The sequence below is a fragment of the Lates calcarifer genome, linkage group LG1, assembly GCF_001640805.2.
Source record: "Lates calcarifer isolate ASB-BC8 linkage group LG1, TLL_Latcal_v3, whole genome shotgun sequence".
NCBI lineage: Eukaryota > Metazoa > Chordata > Actinopteri > Centropomidae > Lates > Lates calcarifer.
Window position 1 is genome coordinate 1,030,516 of NC_066833.1, and position 22,589 is coordinate 1,053,104.

A 22,589-nucleotide genomic window follows, 5' to 3' on the forward strand; every position below is an offset into this window, starting at 1 on the left:
TAGGCCTTGAGCTCTGGGTAGTGACTGAGGAGAATAACATCATAGATATGGGCAACCAGCATGAATGACAGAGATTCCTCCCTAAGGATGTTCTACTGTGAGGAGATCCTGGCCACACTTACAGTACTGTGCAGAAGTTTTAGGCACTCTAGATGTTTTTACTCTTATTCTTCATCAGCACCATCAGGGAGGTGAAGAACAAGGAGTCCTGCAACAGATGATCTGACCCCATAGACTCTCATTATCTATACTGCTTATCTGTGAAGGATCAGGGGTGGGGGATGGGGGTGGGGTGGAGCCAGCTATCACTGGGCTAGAGCCAGGGTACACCCTGTAACACATATGGACAAGCAAACACCAATTAGAGTCACCAATTAACCTAACATGCATGTCTTTGGACTGTGGGAGGTAGCCAGAAGACCCGGAGAGAACGCAGGCACAGAGAGAACATGCAAACTCCACACAGAAAAGCTCCGGGCAAACCGGGGCTTGAACCCAGAACCTTCTTGCTGTGAGGCAACAGTGCTAAGCACAGCACCATTGTTATTTATAACAACCAATTGCCAAAATATTTTGCAATTAGTTGACAGTATTTTTTGATTATGTATGCTTATGACTGATATACCTCTCTTCTGCCATTTCTGGTTGAAGGGCAATATGCTTAGTTATCTTTTTTATATGATTATTGTTATGTTAGTAGCAGAGTAGCAGCCTGACTGATTTGGATGAAGGAGGGCTTTTGGAGGACAAAGGAGAGAAATTCTGAGACCTTTATGAGAACCACTGGAACTGAAACTGGCCAATAGTGCTTGACTTGAGCAGGGTTGAGTGAAAGCTTTTTGAGCAGAAGTGTTTCCTGAGCCTTTTTGAACATAGTTAGAAATGTTCCCAATGCAAGTGAAGCATTTATCACATGTGTGATTTCTGGCACAGTGGTGTACAATATGACTTGGAGAGGTTGGTGGGAATGAGGTCCAAGGCATTTGTAGCAGGGCAGCTATTTTGAAACATTGTTTTCAGTGAGAAGGCTGAATGAGAGAAGTGATGCGCTTCTACTTGCAGGCTCCACCCCTCGCAAAAACTAGACAGAACATTTCCAGTAGGTGAGAATGCGTTTCACACAGACATTCTCCATCTTTGCACTGCATGTATTCAAGCACAACACAGGAGAATGTCCACACCTACTCAAAATATTCCCCAGAGTTCATATGTGAAAAGGAATTAAACTAAATGCTGTGATAGCATGGACATGCATGAGCCCTGAAGGGTTATGGAATTATTAAAACATGAGCAAATAAAAGTTTGACTGAAATGCACATAGTTAGGAAGTAACATTTTTACAACAACAACAAAGGAATATCCAGGAATATCCAGCCAACTACTACTAGCCAAGAAACTATCTAATATCAAGGCTTTCCACGAAAAAGTGTAGACTCATAGATTTGATCATAGATAAAGGAAAGCAATTCTGAAAGTAATTCTTGAGATACCAATCAGGATTAAGTCCAACTGTGGTGTTTAGCCTGTATGATGGGGAAAATGATATAGTATAAGCTCACAGTGCTTATAGTATAAGTATACTATATCATAGTATACTTACTATATGATAGTAAGTCTATTCAGTCATTCACATCATATGATATCACAAAACATGTAAGCTTGGTTGCCTCAATAGTTGTACTTCTAGGAATACCCAAGACTAAAATGGGAATACACAATGACAACCAGAGATCATAGGAGATCCTGAAACAAGTACTAAATGACTAAATGCAAAAGCACACAGCCACTGATTTCTATAGCAGATGTATGACTACTTATAACAGACACTAACATTCAATATCCACTGTGGTTCAAGGTCAAACAAAAATAAGCAAGCCAGTTCAAGACTTCACATGGCAGGATATCAAGAACAAGGAGGACCAGAACCAGCCCAGGATGTTAAACCAGCTTCTATTACAGTATATTTAAAAATAAAAAGAATAAAACTGGACAGGAGGACAATCCTGCATGATAATAAGTGAAAGTGACATTTTCATTGTCAGCACTTCTCAGCAGAACATGAGCCCATGGTGAGTGAAAAGGCTGATCTTAAGATGGGCCTGGAGACTCACGGTACCAGCTAGCTGGATGACCAACACATTTACACAACATGTTTATGTGACACTACATGTCTTAAGGATCTTAAGTGCACACTTAGCATGCTGCTGTGTCCACAGCTGCGAAGTCCAGCACATCTTATTGAGGACATACATCTGGAGTGTATACTGAATTGTTGACTTATTTGATGGACACTCATAAAGCAGGAGATGCTGAGAGAAAATGTCATCTAACATTTATCAGAGCAGGCTGGATGCTATCAACCACAAGTATGCATGCAGAGCTGTGTGACCACAGATATCCATGTCACACACCCACACACAAGGTCAAACGTTCATGCAAGCTCTGTCTCACACGCACAGTATACCGTCCATTTCTCTCTCTCTGTGTTTTTTTTTTTTTAATGTCTCTAGTGGGGAGAGAAGTATTCAGGTACTTCACTTACTATTACTAGTACAACATACTCATGTTAACATGACAGTCATGACAGAAGTATTGAAAGTAAAAGTACTTGAAAGTAAAAGTAAAAGTACCCATAACTGATATATTATTATATATGACATTTTAGATTGTTAATACTGATGCACCACTGCATTAATAACAGTTTACTGTAGCTACTTCATGTACAGTTACATAGTGTTGTTCAGTGGTACCCAACTGGAGGGGCCCCCTTCAAAAGGTTGAAATGTTATGTTGGTTGAGAGATGATCAACAGGCGAGGAAAGAAGAAAAGACAAATATCTGCTACACAAATCTGTGGTCTTTATTTAACCACTTTTTTTTTTTAACTTTTTGCTATTTTTTTACTTTTATTCTTGAAAAAAAATGATAATTTTATTATAATCATAATCTCTGGATCTCAAACAGGTATAGAAATGAAACTGTGAGAGACATTTAGAGAGGAAATGTTTGATTTGTGAAGCTGCTCTCACTCATAGACAGAAACATATCAAAAGCCCCTATCTAGAAGGTGATAAGGTTTTGTTTTTTGTTTTTTTCACAGTGGGAACCACTTGTTTAGAAGTAGCTACAAGTACTCAAAAACAAGTAATTGTAGTAATGTCACACACATGTATTCAGACACAAAGTGGATTCTGAGATCAGATATGGCTAATTATAAAAGTTTGTTGTCAGAGGTAAAATCACTGTGAAATTGTATTTTTGCGGATTGATCCTATCTTCTGAAAAAATGCTCTGCCTATTAATTCATCAACTCAACTCATTCCTGCTGTATAATCAGATTTTTTTCAGATCACATGGAACATCTGGCCTCAGTTCTACTAAGACTGCACCTTAGGGGTCTTACTGACAGCAACAAAATCCCACACCAACTTAGAAAACATGTTAATTTATTGAAATAACTGACCAACATTTATAATGGAATACAAAGACATATAGAAACATTTTTGCAACACTGGATAAACAGATAATTGTAGCCTACAGCTTATGTGGTTTTGTTGATTTCCATTTCTAAATATATACGTAAGTGCATACATAAGATATGAGTAGTGTGTCTACACACACACACACACACACACACACACACACATACACATATATATACATATATATATGTGTGTGTGTGTATATATATATATATATATATATTTCTGAGACACACATTCAAGCAAAAATTGCATCACATCACACAGCAATGACCTCTGTATACAGGAGTCGTCTTCAAGGTCTTTTCAGTTCAGTTTCAGTACACCCCTACATAGGGCAATGAATAACCTCAACTCCACAAAATGCACATAAAACGCAACAACACCAGCACTGAAAATATAGACTATGAATTCTTATAAAGGCAGTTCATCTGTAACAGAGTCTCAATGGGGTGAAATAACTCTGACGTTATTATTTTAATATGTAATTTCTGTAATTTGTTATAATAATTTCACTTATATCCAAAGCAGAACAAACCATTTGAGGAACTGCTTTTTTGCTTGTTGCCAGTGACAATCAGCAAGGCAGCTAAAACTATTGTGCAAATAAGTGGAATTATGTGAGCCCTGCCGGCAAAAATTGTAATCAGAGAAATTAGATATTAAGACAGACTACGAGAGAGTGCTTGGTTGCAGGGTGGCATCTTCTTCTTGGCGGTCTGTATCACCTTTGCTGATTGAATTAAACGGAACATTTCTGGGATTGAGTGGTGATTATCCCATATTAGTCCGGGTACAAAAGGAAACCGGAAAACGTGCTGTATTTGTTGTTGTTTCCGCCGTGCGCCTTGCCGCCGTCCAATTTGACATAAATCTCGTCCCCGGAGTCCAGATGCAAGACGACACTGTTGCTAGCGTAGTCGTAATTCTGGTCGGCGTCCTGCGCAATGGCGCTGGCTCGGACCTGCAAATTAAAAGAGAGCTTTGACCCAGCAGTTTAATTTAAAGCAGGATTAATGAGGTGAGGTGAGGTGAGGGCGCAGCCTGCGATTACTCAAACCATAAAATACCTAGCATTTATATCACGGCTCACGATAAGGCGCGAGGATTCCGTTTGATAGTTTTACTGAGCACAGGGGAGAGCTGATTGACACGCGAACCAGAAAAGTTAATTAATGTATTTAATTATCACGTGCATAGCTCAGGTTTTAAGGGTAGACAAAGGGAATATTTACCTGTCCGTTTTTGCATAGGTCTGCCCACATACTTGTCCCGTCTCCTCCGCGCATAAGCACATGATAGGTGAAGTAGTAAATCCCAGACACTTGGCATGTGAACTTCCCGGTTGTCGGGTCGTAGTGGTTTCCCAGGTTCGTGACAACGTCGTCGAACCTTAACACTTCATATCCCTCGTGAGGGTTTTTCAAACCCACATAAAATGCTATCTTTGCCCCACCGATGGCAGATCCCAGCTCTCCGCCGGTCTCGGTCCGCGCTGTGCCCACTACTCCTGGATAACCCGTCTTTCCAGAATCACCTTTATCCCCCGGCGGCCCTCGCGGACCCGGTGGCCCCGGTTCCCCGGGTGGCCCCCTCGGCCCGGGTTTCCCTGGCCGTCCCGGCTCGCCTTTAGTCCCTTGGACAAGAGTCGGAGAAGGGATAGCGCTCAAGTCCTGCATGACCTCCAAAGCCGTAGCACTTGGTTTGGGATTGTACGGGTCACAGATCATCCGACAGGTGCCCATCATCTCGTAGTGCGCATTAATTTTGGACGTCTGGACCAGTAGGGGAATCGCAATGATGAGAGCCAAAACCATGACGATGCCAACCACAGCGGCGACGATTCTCTTTCTCTGGAGAGTCCGAGAAACAAGCGCTAAAAAGTCAGCCTTTCTTTGGGACGTAATGGTGGAAGGTGGTGGGAGCGCTATAAGCCACGACAAAAACAGAGTAGATCAAACCGGTGACACTCAATTCAAGGATTAAGAGAAGAGAAAGAGAGGGGGGAGAGAGAGGGACAGAGAGAGAGACACGTTGTAACCCTAAAGCCCAGTTCACCCTGCAGTTTTAGCGCGATGCCACTGTCACTTGGCTTCACTGAGTTGACAAGGGAAATATTAGTTTTGGCATTGCTGGACGCGGCGGGTCTCCGAGCAGAAAGAGGCTTCCAGCGGATTTGTCTGCAACAAGAGAGAGGGGAGTCGAGAGACGCTGACGTAACAAGTTTAGAGCAAAACCTATTGCAATTTGGATTAAGACTGCAACAATAATCATGTCATCTTTATGTATGAATTATAAATCTCTCTCATAGCTACAAGGGAATAGGATCAGGACGCATTCACTTACACTTTGAATTTCTAGCAGGCTGTGAGACATTTCCTCTTTTACTCCCTCATTTACAGAAAAATCATCTTAATGCAGGATATGTCTCTTAGAGGAGGGGCTGAACAAATTAATTCAAATGGAGCTGTTCAATCGTGCAACTTGCATGAAAAGGTGTGTCCAAGTAAAGTAACAAAAATTAAGAACAGAAAACTGGTCCACCCCAAGCCAGACTAGTCAGATAACTAATTTAACTAATAGCTAATTTTCATTCTTTTTATTGTTTTTATCTGTGATACTATATATTTTGCTTCTTTTAAGGGACACCTTATAACATCTGGCAAGAGACTACAGATAAATATATCCTTTGTCTAACTAATACCTTTACCAAAATGTTTTTTAAAGTACACTGTCCCTGTTTATGAATAAACAAATAAAAAAAACCACTGCCCATACAGATAGATTACTTTTAAAATAGTTGCACAATGTTTTCTGTGGCTCTAGTTGCCAGTTCTGGGAAAAGGGGTTCATAAAGACTATATTTTTGATTTATTTTATTGATTTTGATAAATTGCGAGTTATTTTCTTCAATATGTCTCATGTGAGTCCCCTGACGCTATAAGTTACAACACTAAATCACAGATCAGGTCATAGGACACACCTAGGATCAGTTGCAAAGGAACAATTTCTCATAGGGTCAGAACTTCCAACTAGATAATATGCATTTCCTGCAGAAAATGCGTGTGAATGCTTCAAGCATTCACACTATTGCTCTTCTATTTCATTATTATTATTAGTCATACTATTCTTTAAAAAGCTATAACCACTGCTAAGCTTGAACCGGCAGTCTCACGATTCATAGGCGACTGCTTTACCCATTGCACCACAGAAGGCCACAGGGAACTGTGTGGTGCTACAATGAATTGTAGTGGTAGTAAAATTGCAAAAAGCATAACATATTCATATGGAAAAATAATAATAATAATAAAAAATAGAAGAACAATAGTGTGAATGCTTGAAACATAAGGGTTGGTTTGCTCAAATTGTTAAAACACATAGCTATAGTGGTATCTAACCAGTCAAATATATTTGGTTTTATATGCCCTTTTGGAGAAATCTGCCTCCACCCCTTCCATTGTAATGTAAGGTCCGACCCTAACAACATGAGAAGTCTCACCTCATGTGTAAAACACCTGCAACTGCTGAAAAGTTTGCTCTTTTTAGTCTGATGTGAAAGCTGCAGCTCTTGCACTTCATCAGTGGCCAAATGCACGCTGGGAGCTGGCCTACATTAGAATGAAATTTCTTGGTGTGTTTGCCATGTATTCATTTGACTCCTCATCCAGCCTCTGATTTTAAATTAAGTAATGCTCAGAGGTTCCTCTCTAGAGGACACAACAGGCCCTTGGAAGCTTCTCCCTGCCCTGTACCACCACCTTTAGCTTCTGGGTGAGAGAGCGTTCCTACAGTTGGAGCCATCTAAAAGTTGGTTGGTGTCAATTTTCTCTTTCCTAATCTGCTACAGAGACATGACTTGCCTTCTGTTGTCAGGAGCAGCTAATCCTTATCTCCACATATCTGGGATTTAACTTCTCATATCCCCTTGTCTCAGTAGACTAAGCTAGCAGCTAACAAAGCATCCATGTCAATTCCCTGAAGCTCCCTCTCTCTGCTGATGAGTGCCAGACACACACACAGACACATAAACACACACAAAAGGACAGACACAAACATTGCTGCATAACACAAGCAGGCCCATGAACACAATCTATGCAGACAAGTGCACTGACACACAAACAGGAAGCTAAAGATCCTCCACACTGTTACCACACTCCCTACAAGTGAAATTGTTTTATGTTGATGATTAGCATACTTGTGGATCTGAGAAAAAAGTTTAAATAAAACAGATTCATTTTCAGCTTGATTTTTAAAAACTCAATAATGCATATTCAGTGTGTGTGTGAATGTACACATTTAGTCCACAGTATTCCACATACACGACATCATAACTTGAAACCAAAGTACCTTAATTTTGCCTCTGTGCAGTATCTTTTACATTACAATATATTACATAATTTTTTGTTGTAAAGACACAAACCAGACACTGCCTCTGTACCTTCCTTTATAGCTGGCATTAAATGAAAGGGGCAGATTTTAGTCTATGTTAGTACAGCTCATATGCCATATTTAGATATTGATGCCTGTAATCATTTACCTGTTTGTACTGGCTATAAAGTGATCCCTTTCAATTGAGACTACATTGTAGAAGACAGTGGAGTACAGTCCTTGTGCAAAAATGCACTCTTAAGTTAAGCTGGAGGTATAATTTGAGGGATGTGCTTATAAGATCATCCAATGGCATTTCAGCTTCTTTTTGAGTGCAACATCTGTCCATCACATCCACCCCTGTATATCACATGTCATCCCTCTTTACGAGGGAAAACTATTCGCCAGATCTTCAAGTATGGCAATTAAGAAGAGCTGCAAAATTTGACAATGATGATAATATGGTAAACAGAATACTAATTTAGCTTTAAGTTAGTCTTTTAAAAAAAAAATTTAAGTCATTTAACTTAAACTTGAAATAGATTTACGTTCAGGCTTTACGATTTCACCTCAAATTAGTGTTTGATATGAACATCCTCCATGTAAGAACAAGTCTGTATGAGTGGATCTTGCAGAATGGCCACAGTGTAACAAAGTAAGTAGGCTACATATTATTTTAATGTTCCATATCACATACACATTTAATCAACATTTTAAATGCTACTGATGTAATTTTCAGGTTGTTGGTCTAGACTGTTAATATTAATTAGAAAAAGCTGTAATTTCTGTAAATTCAGCAACTTAATTTTTAAGTTTCTGTTATTTTTACCATACAGTACACAACAAAATTGAGCGCAGCAATACTAACTACTACAGCAATATCACAAAAATGTTAAATGATTTGATTGGTGAGGTGTAGGGTATTTGATCTTATGTATAATCAAAACAAACTGGGTTACATAGACTACATTGAAAATACAGGTCCCAAGTCCAACTTCATGATTTCCATTGAAGGCTAACTGCATGATCAAGATTATAAAAGAACCCATGAACACCACAAATTTTCAGTTGTGGTCTGAGTTACGTTTGATGCAACATGGCTGCACATGGTAAGGAACTGCCTGAAAAAGTACACACCTAGATTGTGAGACTTTGTAATGATTTTTCAAATTAGTTTCATTCCTCTTGGGCTTTGGCTAAAAACAAATTAAAACCGTATTAAATGCACAGGATTTGTAATTACTAAACATTTTAGAGATAGAGATAGAGATAGAGAAGTTAAACCTGAATACATTTGAAGAGGGAGCTAAGATTCAGATTCAATACGTGGATTCAACACTGTCTGTTGGGACCATCAATATGGCTGCCAGAAAGTGTTATTATCACCTGATGTCCCCATTTAGGTAATGAGAACTTATTTCACCTTCTGTGCATGATGTATGCATCTGTACTGTCTGTGCCTGAGTCCCTCTCTGCCTGCATGACTGTACTCTATATATAGTGAACTGTGCCTTGGGTCAAAGAGCCAAAGTGACACGCTTGTTTATCGAGTGGTCTGTTCATTAGATTCATATACCTTCAAAAGGCAAATCTGTTGTATGCCCCCAGGACCAAAGCTGTTGTTATATATAGTGGCAGATTACATAATCATCTTGTTACATTTCACTGGGTAACATTTATATTATTTACTCATTAACATGGATGCATGGGCTTTATAAAATTTTATGTAATTGTAGATGAGTACTGTATAATTTGTACTTAAAATAAACAGGGTAGGACTAATCTCAATGAACATACTGAATATCAGGTTGACTGTGACCTTTTCTTGCTGATAATGCTTGAGGGTTTTCCAAATCAAGGCTACATAGAAATCAGTATTTTGGTACTATCCTGGAGCTGCTTGCTACCTTTATGAATTTATTGGTTTTATTAGTTTAATCTTAAGTTAAGTTTAATCTTACTTAAAGCAACATTACACAACTATTTTACCTCAAAATAACAGCTTCAAAATCATTTTAATGGTACACTGACTTGTTCCCACTCTGCAATATGTGAATGAATGAACCCGGTTGGGGTGTGCTTGTTGTTCAGTGCTTTGTGAGTTTTGAAGTGAGCTTCTTGTCAGCAGTGCTGGGAATGAGCTTAAGTGTTTTTCTAAAGTTTTTTCTAAAGAGTAACAGACTTCAGTAATTTCAAATGAATGTCAAAGCCTGCACCATCATTGAGTGGGTGGGTACTTATTTTGCAATATTGATATTATGTTTTTAAATATATTTTGTCTTTTAAATATTTATCCATGTGAGCAGCACACCTTCTCAGAGCCATTTGCATAATCACAAACCATTACAAATTGTAATCCATGAGGACACAGGCTGATCCTCGACCCAAATTAAGGCCTTTACTGATGCTGACTGTAGTCCAATAACCATAAGATGGCATCTGTGAGAAGATTAAAAGAACAAAAAACATCTTCAAAGGCAACGTCTCCTCCCACGCCACAAACTTGTCTGTTGGACTTTGGCATGACAAGGAGATCTCACTGGAGATGTTTTCAACGCGGCACAGTGGAGGAGGCTCCATCATGATCTGGGGGGATTTTTCCTTCAATGGAACAATGGAGCTTTGGTTGTGCAGGGGCTGGCTATGTAGAGATGTTGCAGCGGGCATCCTTCTTGACTGAGGGCCCTCGTCTGTGTGGTGATGACTGGGTCTTTCAACAGGATAATGCTGCAGTTCACAACGCCCACCTGATGAAGGACTTCTTCCAGGAGAAGAAGCCATCGTGAAGCTATCTTCACCACATGGAGCAACATTCCCACCAGCCTCCTGGAAACACTCATATCAAGCATGCCTAAACAAATTTTTTGAAGTGATCAACAAGAACAATGTGGCCACTCACTTAACTTTTGATCAGCTGATGAACAGCCTGTTTGAGTTTAAATGCAATTTTCAATAAATTGCCTACTTTTTGTCTCTTGCTCCTGTTTCTTCTTTTTGCATTATGAAGCTCTACTTACAACCTGATTACGATCCACCAGCGTGAAATGCCAATACTTGTAATTTTTCCCCCAGTCTTAAGATTTTGTTCAGGAGTATATATGCAACACATCTTGTCACAGCCTCAGGATGCTTATGAATGTGCTTGGTGAATGTCCTACTATGCTGTCCTTATAGTAAGCTTTGATATGCAAAAAAGAACACATTTTGCTTTCTTTCACTTTTTTTCCAGATTTGTCCCTTTAATCACATTGTGTGGCAGTAGAGTTCACAGTCCACCATAGGGTGCAGATAAGGGACTCCTCTCTCCTACTCTCTGGAAACAACTATGCAACAGTGGCATTAATCTTCAAATTCATGAACTAAGGGATGGTGGGAATGCAGGACTTTTCAAAATGCAGGACACATGGAGATGGAAGGTGCAATTATTTCGTGGCTACCTGCAAAAAAACAGTAACTAGTTTGTGATTCTGGGTAAGTTCTGTTTTTTTTTTTACATAGAGAGATTTTTTTCTGTATAACCAGCATTGGTCAGTCTTATATCAACTATGAAGCATGAAAAGTCAATTTCTGAAAATAGTATTTTGTTTAAAAAGGAGATGGATAGATGGACAGCCAGATTCTGTGCTTAGCATTGTACATATGGTGTTAGTGGACAAATGAGCAATGGTAGCATCATTATGGAGAAGGAAACCTTCATCTGGACTTTGGAGACACTTTGTCAGGACATGAAAAATACTGTATTTACAGATGCTCATAGCCAGATAGCTGCACTCTTCAGTAAGTATATAGGCTTTGAGTTTGCTGTTTGGCATGTTCATTTTTTTATTAGTGTGTTGACTTGTGCACGGGGGACGCAGATGTCTGTACTTATCAGTCTCTTCTGTTCACTCTTCATACAGTCAAGGGCATATATTATACCATTTTTATGTTTTATTTCAGTCTCTTCAAACTCAATGCGAGCTGAATGATGTTTGAGTGCTTCTTGAATGGAGATAGATGGAATTTGTAGATGAGATGCTACAGAGCCACAGGAGTTACAGACGGGTGACAAATACTCATTGCCTCCTTGGTAGCCACTGTTCATTGTGGGGTCCCAACCAGAAAATTACAATTTCCATACAGGTGTCGTGTTGTCATCACTGCCATTTGGAACCGGAATAATTAGCCAATTGTACCTTTTCCCAATGAAAACAAAAGCCAGATGTCAGTGGGTGTTAGTGAGTTTTTTGTGCAAAGGGGGGATTTGTTTGCCATACCTTTAACAATGATCAGAGGTGGTCCTGGCTAGATTTGCGCCCTGGGCGAACCATCCCTTGACAATGCGGGCGCCCCGGCGCCCACTCCACTAACTTGACATGGAAATGAGCGGTAGTCTAGAAAACTGGTGAGTTTTGTTTTTAGGTTTTTTTTGTTTTGTTTTTTTGAGGGCGTGCGCCCTCACATAGATTGCGCCCTGGGCAGTCGCCCACATTGCCCATAGCAAAAACCGGCCCTGGCAATGATTGAAAAACTTTGTAAAGAAATTCCCCCAGGTAATGGACTGTATTTCATTTCAACTCATTGTCACTGCTCCACAAAACTGCCATATCTTTTTTTTTTTAACTGTGTTTTTGTAGAACGGGTGCTCCATTTTACTCATTTGGAGCAAGGACATGTGTAACCATGTTTGGTTTTGTTACAAAGATTACAAAAATGTGGTGGTGTGGATTTAGAAAGAAGTAAGCTTACCAGATGTCTGTAACCCACCCCCTCTGTCTTCTTGAGGCTAACAGCATGAAGCAACATTACCTGCTAATAGCATAACAAAACAGAATCTCCAACCCTACTTTCAAAGGTTGATGTACATTGGTGCAGAGGGTATAGGTGCCAGGTTTTGAGAAGGAAGAAGAATACAATGGAATAAAGAAGAGTGGAATTTAAAAAAAAAAAGATATCTGTGGTTCTGTTGCAATGATTGTGATCCTTTGTTCTTTTCAGGGTCCAAACTGTAACATACAATGTTACTGGAGCACTGGAGTACTCTTTGAACTTTTTGTAGTTTTTATGCCTAGACCTAACTAAACCTTAACGTCTCTTCACTTCAGTAACTTCAGTACCACTGACTCAACTATAGACTCAGTTCAGTGGCACTATAATCAGAAGACACCCTTAACCAAACATCACCAGCAGGCAAAGTCAAATGTTAACAAACTGTCTCCCACTAAACTTTTGCTTAAATGTCAGTTTGACACATTTGGCCAAGCAGTGCAATATGCTGCAGGCCAAGGCTGCAGCATGTTAAGACATCAAACACAGCCTCATGCCAGAAGCCAGTTCTTTGGAGTGTGTGCTTGTGTGTGTGTCAGAGAGAAAGATCTCTCTGAGAAACACAATGCTTGAATTGTGACATGCTTGGCTTTGGTTTAATGAGATGGGATGTAAAAATTTGTATAATTTTTGACACTTTCCTCAAATATCCTTTCTCATTACCTGTGAAAGCAATTGTAGAAGAATAAATTAATCTTGCTACATTAAATTTGTTTTAAAAAAAAGTTTTAAAGATTACCTATTAGGAAGTCAGTGGTGTAAAAGAAGACCAAATGCTTTTCAACAAGGCAAATAATTAAAACTCTATTTCCTCTCTTTTGGACAGAAAATAATGCAGGAAAACAGTTATTTGTTGATTTAGTAGCAACACACATTCTGCTGACATGTTGTTGGAGGGTGTAAGTGAAAACTGACTGAGGTCAGTCTCTTTTGCAGCTGTCTGTCTGCTCAGCTGTGGTCAAGCCCAGAGGCCCGATCTGACACAGACAGACAAAGCATTTCAAACACCCATTTTACTGTGAAGGTCGTGAAATAATTAATGCTACAATATTTCATTTCCACAAACTCTAATATTGTAATTCTTGTCAAAACTCAAAAGCAGACTCTCAGATTTGTCACTATCTGGTCAAAGGTATGTGGACACATGCTCTTGGTCTGGGTCTGTTTTCCCGTGATTTGGCTGGTACCTTAGTACTGATGACATGTCCGAGAGACTTTATGTGCTATGTGCATCAGCACAGCCCCTCCCCATCATGTGTCAGTTATGTGGCTGTAGCTGATTAGAAAGCAGGTTAGTGCTGGAGAGAGAAGGCAGGTAACTAGTGTTCACATCATGTAGAATTACATAATTCCATTTGTAAGTTAAGTAAGAGATGTTTTAAGGGAGGTAATAGACCAAAACCATTTGGGGAATCTTGAATAGAATAGTCTGTAATCCCAAAGGTGGGGGTTGTGTATGATACATGTCCAACCCTTCTCCAAAAACAGGTAGCCCCAAACTGAGAGACATATCAAGCCAACTGTGTTGTTGCACTGATGTATGCATACAGTTGAGTTTTATGGCAGTTTCAACTGATGGTGGCAGCTGGTGCAGACAGACAAGAGCAAAAGAGAGGAACAAAATAAAAACTTGCATGATGCATCAACTGTATTAATTTAAACATCAGACATAAACTCTCTCACTTGTTGAAGTGCTTTGGTGCGCTCTGGATTGAGCTATAAGAGAGATTAATGTCATGAAACCTTGCTCATACGTAGTATAAGTAATAATAACCTGTGGAAAAGAAGTATTTTAAAACACATTCTGGGGCAAAGTCACAAAACCTCTTTTTGTTAGATTTGGCTGGTGATATATATGCATTTTTTTATGTCTCAGTGATCATTGAAAGCATAGTTATGGCTCTCTCCTTTTTCATTTAGATAGGGGCCTGCCAAGATGGCTGCAGAGTATAGAGAATAGGGACAGGAGAAGATAGCATAATGCAGATTCCATGTGAGGATGTAAGGTGATATCAATAATACAAAAGTAGTAATAATAGTAATGACAATTAAAATAGTAATTACAATAGTAGCAGTAATACTAGAAGCAGTATCAATCGTTTCTAAGTATAACAGCAGGTGGGATTGTAGGAGCAGCAGGAGGCTTGTCATTACAGATCACATTCTCCTGCTCTGGAGGCAGAAATACCTGCGGAAAGTGACAGGAGAGAGAAAGATGATAGAGCACAAAACTGTGGGAAAGGGAAGATACTGAGTTAGGAACATGCATTTATGGGATATGAATCTGTACTGAGAGAGAGAGAGAGAGAGAGAGAGAGAGAGAGAGAGAAACTCACTGCATCATGGAAAGTCTATTAGTAGTCTAGGCATGTAGCAGCTTATCAAAGGGATGGTTCAAGCAAGCCTGCGCCAGCCCTGACTATAAGCTTTATCAAAAAGGAATGTTCAAAGCCTACTCATAAGGTGCAGAGAGTGTCTGCCTCTCGAACCCAAATTAGGAGAAGGTTCCACAGTAGAGGAGCCTGATAGCTGAAGGCTCTGCCTCCCATTCTGCTCCTAGAAATTCTAGGAACTACAAGTATACCAGCATTCTGGGAGCGCAATGTAGTAGTGGGACTATAGGGAACTATAATCTCTTTAAGATCCGTTGGCGCCTGACCATTAAGGGCTTTATAGGTGAGGAGGAGGATTTTGAGTTCTATTCTGGACTTCACCAGGAACCAATGAGGAGAAGCTAACACGGGAGAAATATGGTCTCTTTCTCTGGTTCCTGTCAGTAGTCATGCTGCAGCGTTTTGGATCAACTGGAGAGTCTTTAGAGACTTGTTGGGGCAGCCTAATAACAATGAACTATAATAGTCCAGCCTAGAAGTAACAAATGGACTACTTTTTTGCATCCTTTTGAGAGAAAATGTCTGATTTTGGCCTTATTGCACATGTGAAAGAAGGCTGTCTTAGAAGTTTGTTTTATGTGGAATCTAAAGGACATTTCACAATTGAAGATAACTCCAAGTTTCTGGAGCTGGAGGCCAGGGCAATGCCATCTAGCACAACCATATCATTAGAAAATGTATTTCTGAGTCAAGAACAATAACTTCAGTTTTGTCTGAGTTAAATTGTAGGAAATTGATGGAATTGGAATAGAAAGTCTGTCAGCTGTCGTTGTTGACGTCCACATAAATATTAAAATCACCTACTATAATGACTTTGTCTGTTTTAAGGACTAAACTCAATAGGAAGTCTAAAAATTTGAATAGGAAGTCAGAGTATGGGCCAGGAGGGAGGTACACTATAACAAATAGAATTGGCTTTAGTGTTTTCCACTTTTGGTGTGACAGGCTATAATTCACTTTAGGTTTAGTGTTAATTAATATACTGGGGATGTGAGTATTAATATGACTGGGGGGGTGGATTCATTTAGGCTAACGTAGTCATCAGCCAGGTTTCAGTATGACAGAATTTTTCCCAACAATATGTAACATATTTGACTGAATGAATAACAAATGAATAAAACTGTAGTTTATTGTATTAACACCATACTAATACTCCAGTATGGCTTCACTTTGGTCTCAAAACAGTCTTGGTGGCATGGATTCCACAAGTTGTTAGACATATTCCTTTGAGACTGGTCCATGACAGACATGAATGCATCACATAATTTCTGCAGATTTGTCAGTTGCCACATATAAATGAATGCCTGGAGACTCAAGAAAAACATAAATGTAATATATAAAATGTGTTTCAAGATATTTTTTTGTGGAAAATTGCAACAAAACAATACAAAAGAGTTCAAATCTGAAGGCGGCATGTGGGTGCAGTGAGGAGACTTCAATAGATAAAATGACAAGGACTAACTAGATGGATGGATGTGTTGCATAAATGCACATAATAATCACTGGAAAATCCAATTTACACTCGTTGAGTGGGGCACCGCTGTCCAATTTTGGGACAGAAATTGGGAATATTAAGATCAATGTTAATATCCACACCATAAATTTTAATCAGTCTGATATCTAAGATGGTGATTTCTCAATCCAGGGATCCGGCTCACCATTGCAAAGAAACACACAAAATTGCCGGTCTACGCGTGTATTTACAATTTATTGATTACTAAGGTGAATATCGATAGATAGATTGATAAATACCAAACATGTGAAATAAAAATAAAACAGAAATATAAGGATGATCAAACTAGCATGGTGAACTAACAGCAGGTAAAATGAGCAGAGTGATATGGTGGAAAAATATTTCTAGTCTATAACTATAATCTATTTGTACTGAATTTTGAGATGTCTATCAATGGTGATAATTCAAGTTTACTTATTTTATCATCAACCCTTGTCACAAGCAGAATGTTAAGACCAGCCTACTGTGAGTTGCGGCAGCTGCAGACTTGGCTGGAATCCAGGCGTCTTAGCCTCTCTACATTGACTCCCAGTCAAATCCAGAATAGGATTCAAAATCCTCCTCCTCACCTACAAAGCCCTTAATGGTCAGACACCATCTTAAGAAATCATAGTCGCCTACAATCCCACTAGGACATTGCACTCTCAGAATGCTGGTTTACTGGTGGTTCCCAGAGTTTCTAAGAGCAGAAGTACCTTTAAGAGTAGGCTTAAAACTTTACTTTTTGATAAAGCTTATAGTTAGGGTTGGCTCAGGCTTGAACCATCCCTTAGTTATGCTGCTATAGGCCTAGACTGCTGGAAGATCTCCCATTATGCACTGAACTTCTTTCTCCCTCTCTCTCCACTCAATATGGATTCATATCCCATGTTACATGTTACTAGCTCAATGTCTCCCCTTTCCTATAGTAGTCTCCTACAACTCCACTGAACACCTGCTGCTATAATTAGAAATCACCTGTACTGCTATTAGTTTTATTGCTACGTTAGCAGTTAATACTTTAACGATCATCACTATCATTACTATCACTGTATTATTGGTATCACCTTACATTTTTTACATGGAACCCGTGTTTTGTTATGTTCTTCTCTCGCTATTCTCCCCTCTCCCCACCCCACCCCCCCCTTTCTTTCTTTCTTTCTTTACATGGAATCTGCATGTTGCTACTCTCTACCCCCCATCTCACCCTCTTCCTCTCTCTCTCTTTCTCAACCCAACTGGTCAAGGCAGATGGCCGCCCACCCTGAATCTGGTTCTGCTCAAGGTTTCTGCCTCTTAAAAGGAAGTTTTTCCTTGCCACTGTCATCTAGTGCTTGCTCATGGTGGGAAATGTTGGGTGTCTCTCTGTAAATACCTATTTTAAAGAGTATGGTCTAGACCTATATGAAAAGTGCCTTGAGATTACTTTTGTTGTGATTCAGCGCTATATAAATAAAATTTAATTGAACTGAATGGATAGCTAAGGCAGGCAGTCCCAGACAACAGGTTAGTACACACAGGTAACACAACACATAGGGAAACACAGATGACTGGGGAAAAATGTCTGGTATAAATATTGGCTGGGATAGTGAAGAAAGTGGGAACAGGTTCATTGACAGGGATACTCAAGTGATTGTGATTTGGAGAGGTGAGCAGGTGGATCTGGCAGTCAGATTACTGGGAGAATCAGGTGGGTGGATGGAGAGCAAAGCTGAAAACCAAAGCAGCTGGGGAGGTTTTGTTTATTACTCTGTAAATTAGTTTCCAAGGAATAAAAAGCTAACATTGTCACGTCCGGTCTCTAGGTCTTCTAGTCTCTTGTCCTTTCTGGTCTTTGGTGTTTTTACTTCTGGTTTTACTTCTGGTTACTTCAGTGGAGTTTAACATTGGTTGTGACTTGGGGGAAGGTTGCTGCAGAAAAACATAAATAAAGTTGCAAAAGTCAACTTAAGCCTCTTCTTCAATAGCACTTTTTTATATACGAAAAGACAAGTAAGGCCTGGAAGAAAACAAATATGTGATTAAGGATGTTAATGAAAAAATAAACACAAAAGCTAAAGTACTGTTTGTGTGCATTTGTGCCTGTGTGTCTCTCTGTCACTCTGTATGCCTTAAGAGTGGAGATACAGAGAGGGGGTGGGGTGGGTGGTGATTATATGCCTTCAGCCAAATCACTGATTTAATCTCTGCTTGAGACAGAGGGTTCGCTCTGTAATTTGCTTCTTTGTCATGACTTTTTTGGTAAACAGACATTTTGCCTTTTGTCTAGAGACCCACAAACTAGCAGAGCTGCAGCCAAATGATATATTGGGTTGGTTGATTTATATTGGATTAACAAGCTAGTTACAGCCCTCCAGGTTTCACAGGACTGCTAACATCTGTTATGAGCCATAATGCATCTGGTCACTGAACATAATATGATTAGTGTAAAGATTAACAGAGGGCACATCATAAAAACATCTACAGGTGTTGTCACAAAGGTCAGAATTACATAAAATGATCCAGTTCCAAGGATCAAGAACATAGGTCAATTTTCTATACACCGTATTTTCTGGAATCTAGAAATCTTTTAATCCTTAGATATTTCCTAAAAACTCACCATGTCGGTACCATTTGAAACTGGTCAGGTGGCTTATTTCAGCAATTTCCCTCAGGATAAATAAAGTTTCTTGAATTATAGCATAATTTATATCTAAATTCTACATCCATTATTCTGAAATGTATTGAGGAAAGTGGTCACTGACCTCTGTTGATCAATGAACCATTCACATAACATACAGCTGGTCCACACCAAGGCATATGGCATATGTCAGTAGTAGTAGTAAATTGTTACTGCCTTTCTCAAGCTCATGCATGTCTGATAAACTTCCCAGACCTGCCATTCTCCACCTATCCACCAGATGATCTTAGACTTTTTCACTTGAATCCCATTTCCACCTGCTCACATGTTCACATTCCCAAGTCTCATCAATCCTTCAGCTTACCAGCCATTTCCCTTTTCCAGATCAGCATGTTGTCAGCCTGTTTTACTCTTGTTTTGATGTTTGGACTACCTTCTCTTGCCTTATTCTAAGCATGTTAATGATTTAGTAAAGTTCTTTTTCTCCAAGTTGTTTTGCCTCAGTGTCTGCTTTTGGGTTTGTACTGCTGTATATTATTCATGTTTTGTTTTAATTAATCTGAAACAGCTTGGAGCACCTTGCATGATTCACTTTTGCAACATTTAGCCGTCATTCTTTTAGTTGCTATTTATACTACGCATAGACCAACACAAGGTGTCAGGTACTGTACCTAATGTTAGCTTTGTATTTCATGTGTCACCAGCCAAAACAGGCAAGGCTTTTTATTTGTTCACATTGTGTTAAAGTCAAGGCAGACTTGCAGGATGACTGCAATCATAACAAATGAAGCTACGGCTGAACATAATTTTCTCATGAAGATCATTTAACATTTCACCTAATCCATCATATGACAGCAGTGCATGAATATCACTCTGCTGTCAGAGTGTCACTACATATTTTAAATGAATAAGCACGTGTGAAATACAGCAAGCAATTATTACACGACTATCTCACCAATCAAGTGTGTCTGGTGTGGACTGTGATTAAGAAGTAACCAGACCACGCCACCCTGGGAATTTCACCCAGAGAATTATAAATTGGTGACAGTAGAGCCCATAAGGTGCCCAGGTCCTTCCTACAAACAGGTAGGAGACATGGTTCCAGGTAAGAAAAAAATATTTTATTACAAAATAAACACTAAAACGGCCAGACACACACACAAACAAAAACAAAGATCACCCCAGTCTCACATGGCAAGCACACACATGCACCCAGTAGTGAAAGGGAACCAGGAACCCAGGAAACACACGGCACACAGGAAGGGGAAACCACCACCTCGGACCCCAGGACCACTACCTTCAGCCCTCAGCACTGCAAAGAAGAAAAGGAAACAAAAAATGAATAAAAGGGGTTATACCCAAAGGAAATCAAATAAAGCAAAATTTACCAAGGAGATCAATCAAAAAGGTGGGCAGACCACAAATTACCAACTCAAGAATTCAACGAAATAACACAAATACAACAGAAACACAACACAAATCATCCCAACTCAGAAAATAACCCCAATAGCAATTAAACAATATAATAAAACACGATGCAATGAAAATGAGGACACCCCCACACAGTCATCCACACGTTAAAATAGGCCTATGCCACGTGCAGGGCCGACAAGGCTGACTCTGGTGCCGGCTATCAGCCGCGAGCAGAGCCGTCAGGCGCCGCAGTTGGCAACAGTCGGTCCACGGCCAACGGCACTCAAGGCGGCGACCAGGCAAGCGGATTGGAGGAGCGGCGAGGTAAACCAACAACAAAAAAACGCCGAGGCAAAGCAGCAGTCCCTCTCTCTTTAACAGTCGCCCAGCTCAGTCTATCAAGGAAGGGAAACTAATGAAGTAATACAAACAAAAAGGAGAGCAGGAATACAAAGCAGGCATAACGAGCAGCCAGGAGACACACAACGATCTAGGTGTCTATTACCTGGAGCAGCGGTGGCATGCTCCGCACCCGAGCGGCAGCAGCGAGGCACCCCAAATAGATGGCAGAGAGCGCAGCCTGCCAGGCACTACACCGGCACAAAGCCGAAGCCCGATCAGCTGTTACATTACCTGCCAGGGAAGACCGGAGACGGGAGCGAGGTAACTCGTAAAGGGCAGACTCGAGACCAACGAGCAAGAGGGGGACCAGGATGGGCACCTCGTTCCTTTATAAGGTGCCCCGGAATGCTGGTTGGTTAACAAGTGAAGGTAAATAAGGAGCAGTCGATTCACCTCCGCTAGGGGCAGATGACGCTTTTCCCGCTACACATGTCTGAGAAACTTCCCAGACCTGCCATTCTCCACCGGTGCTGGATCAATAAATAAACTGAAGGCAAATGTCAGGCAAAAGATTCACATACTGTATTGATAACTAGCAAATATAATTTTACACAGCAATATTTCAATCAATCAGAGATCTTTGTCAGGCATTGTCAAATGACAAATGTAAAGGACAGATAATGATGTCTCACTTTTCAATGTGCTGGTGTGACCGAGTGTGCTGTCATTAATTTAAAATGTTGCTGAGTGTCTGCCAGAAGTATTATATCACAAATATATCAATTAACACATTAATTCTGAGGCCTAATGACTGCGGTAAGACATGAGACTGAGAGGGGATTGTGAGTCCATACTGTATTTTCTGTATATTTTTGGAAAGTATTTTTCACCAACAGCAGAATAACACTAGGCAGCAGACATTTCCTACTTCAGTCTACATTTTTGTGCATATCCCACGTGCACAGTTATTTACTGGCTCCAACAAGTCGCCCAACCTGAACCATTATATAAGTTACTACTAGGCTAGAAATATGCTCTTACCCTCAGCATACCAGCAGCAGTACCAGAGCTGCTTGATGGTCATTTTTTGAGTTGATTTTTTTCACTTGGCATTCTCAAGAATTTCTTATAGGATGCAGATCGTGAATCAGGGAACCATGGAGAAGTGAGGAATAACGCATTCTTTATATTTTCTTATTTCCCAGAAGCAGGCTTCCTTTTAAAAAAGCAATATAGCTATTTGTTATGATCTTTGGGCCACACAGTGGTTTGGTGGTTAGCACTGTCACCTCACAGTAAGAAGGTTCCGGGTTCCAAGTTCTGGGTTTCAGTGTGGAGTTTCCCTGTGCCTGCATGGGTTCTCCCCTGGGTACTCTGGCTTCCTCTCACGGTCCATAGAAATGCAGGTTAACTTGTGACTCTAAATTGACCATAGGTATGAATGCAAGTGTGAATGGTTGTTTGTCTCTGTATGTCAACCCTGTGATAGAACCTGTCTAGGGTGTACCCCACCTATTGCCCAATGTCATGTCAGCTGGTATCCACACACACATCCCAAAATCCTTAAGTATAAGCAGTACAGATAATAGATTGATGGATTTATGAGCCTTTTAATACATGTCTGTCCTTGCATCCAGTCATACAAAATAAATTGTTGTGAATTGAAATAACTT

General features: G+C 40.0%; 1 protein-coding gene across 1 annotated transcript; it reads right to left on the reverse strand.

Moving 5' to 3' along the window:
* Positions 1 to 3,446: 3,446 nt before the first annotated feature.
* c1ql2 (complement component 1, q subcomponent-like 2) lies at positions 3,447 to 6,055 on the reverse strand. The gene is made up of 2 exons (XM_018696572.2): positions 4,718 to 6,055; positions 3,447 to 4,446 (listed from the first exon to the last, which is right to left on the reverse strand). Exons 1-2 carry the CDS (start codon positions 5,297 to 5,299, stop codon positions 4,267 to 4,269), a joined length of 762 nt encoding a protein of 253 aa, XP_018552088.1. The 5' UTR covers positions 5,300 to 6,055; the 3' UTR covers positions 3,447 to 4,266.
* Positions 6,056 to 22,589: the final 16,534 nt, after the last annotated feature.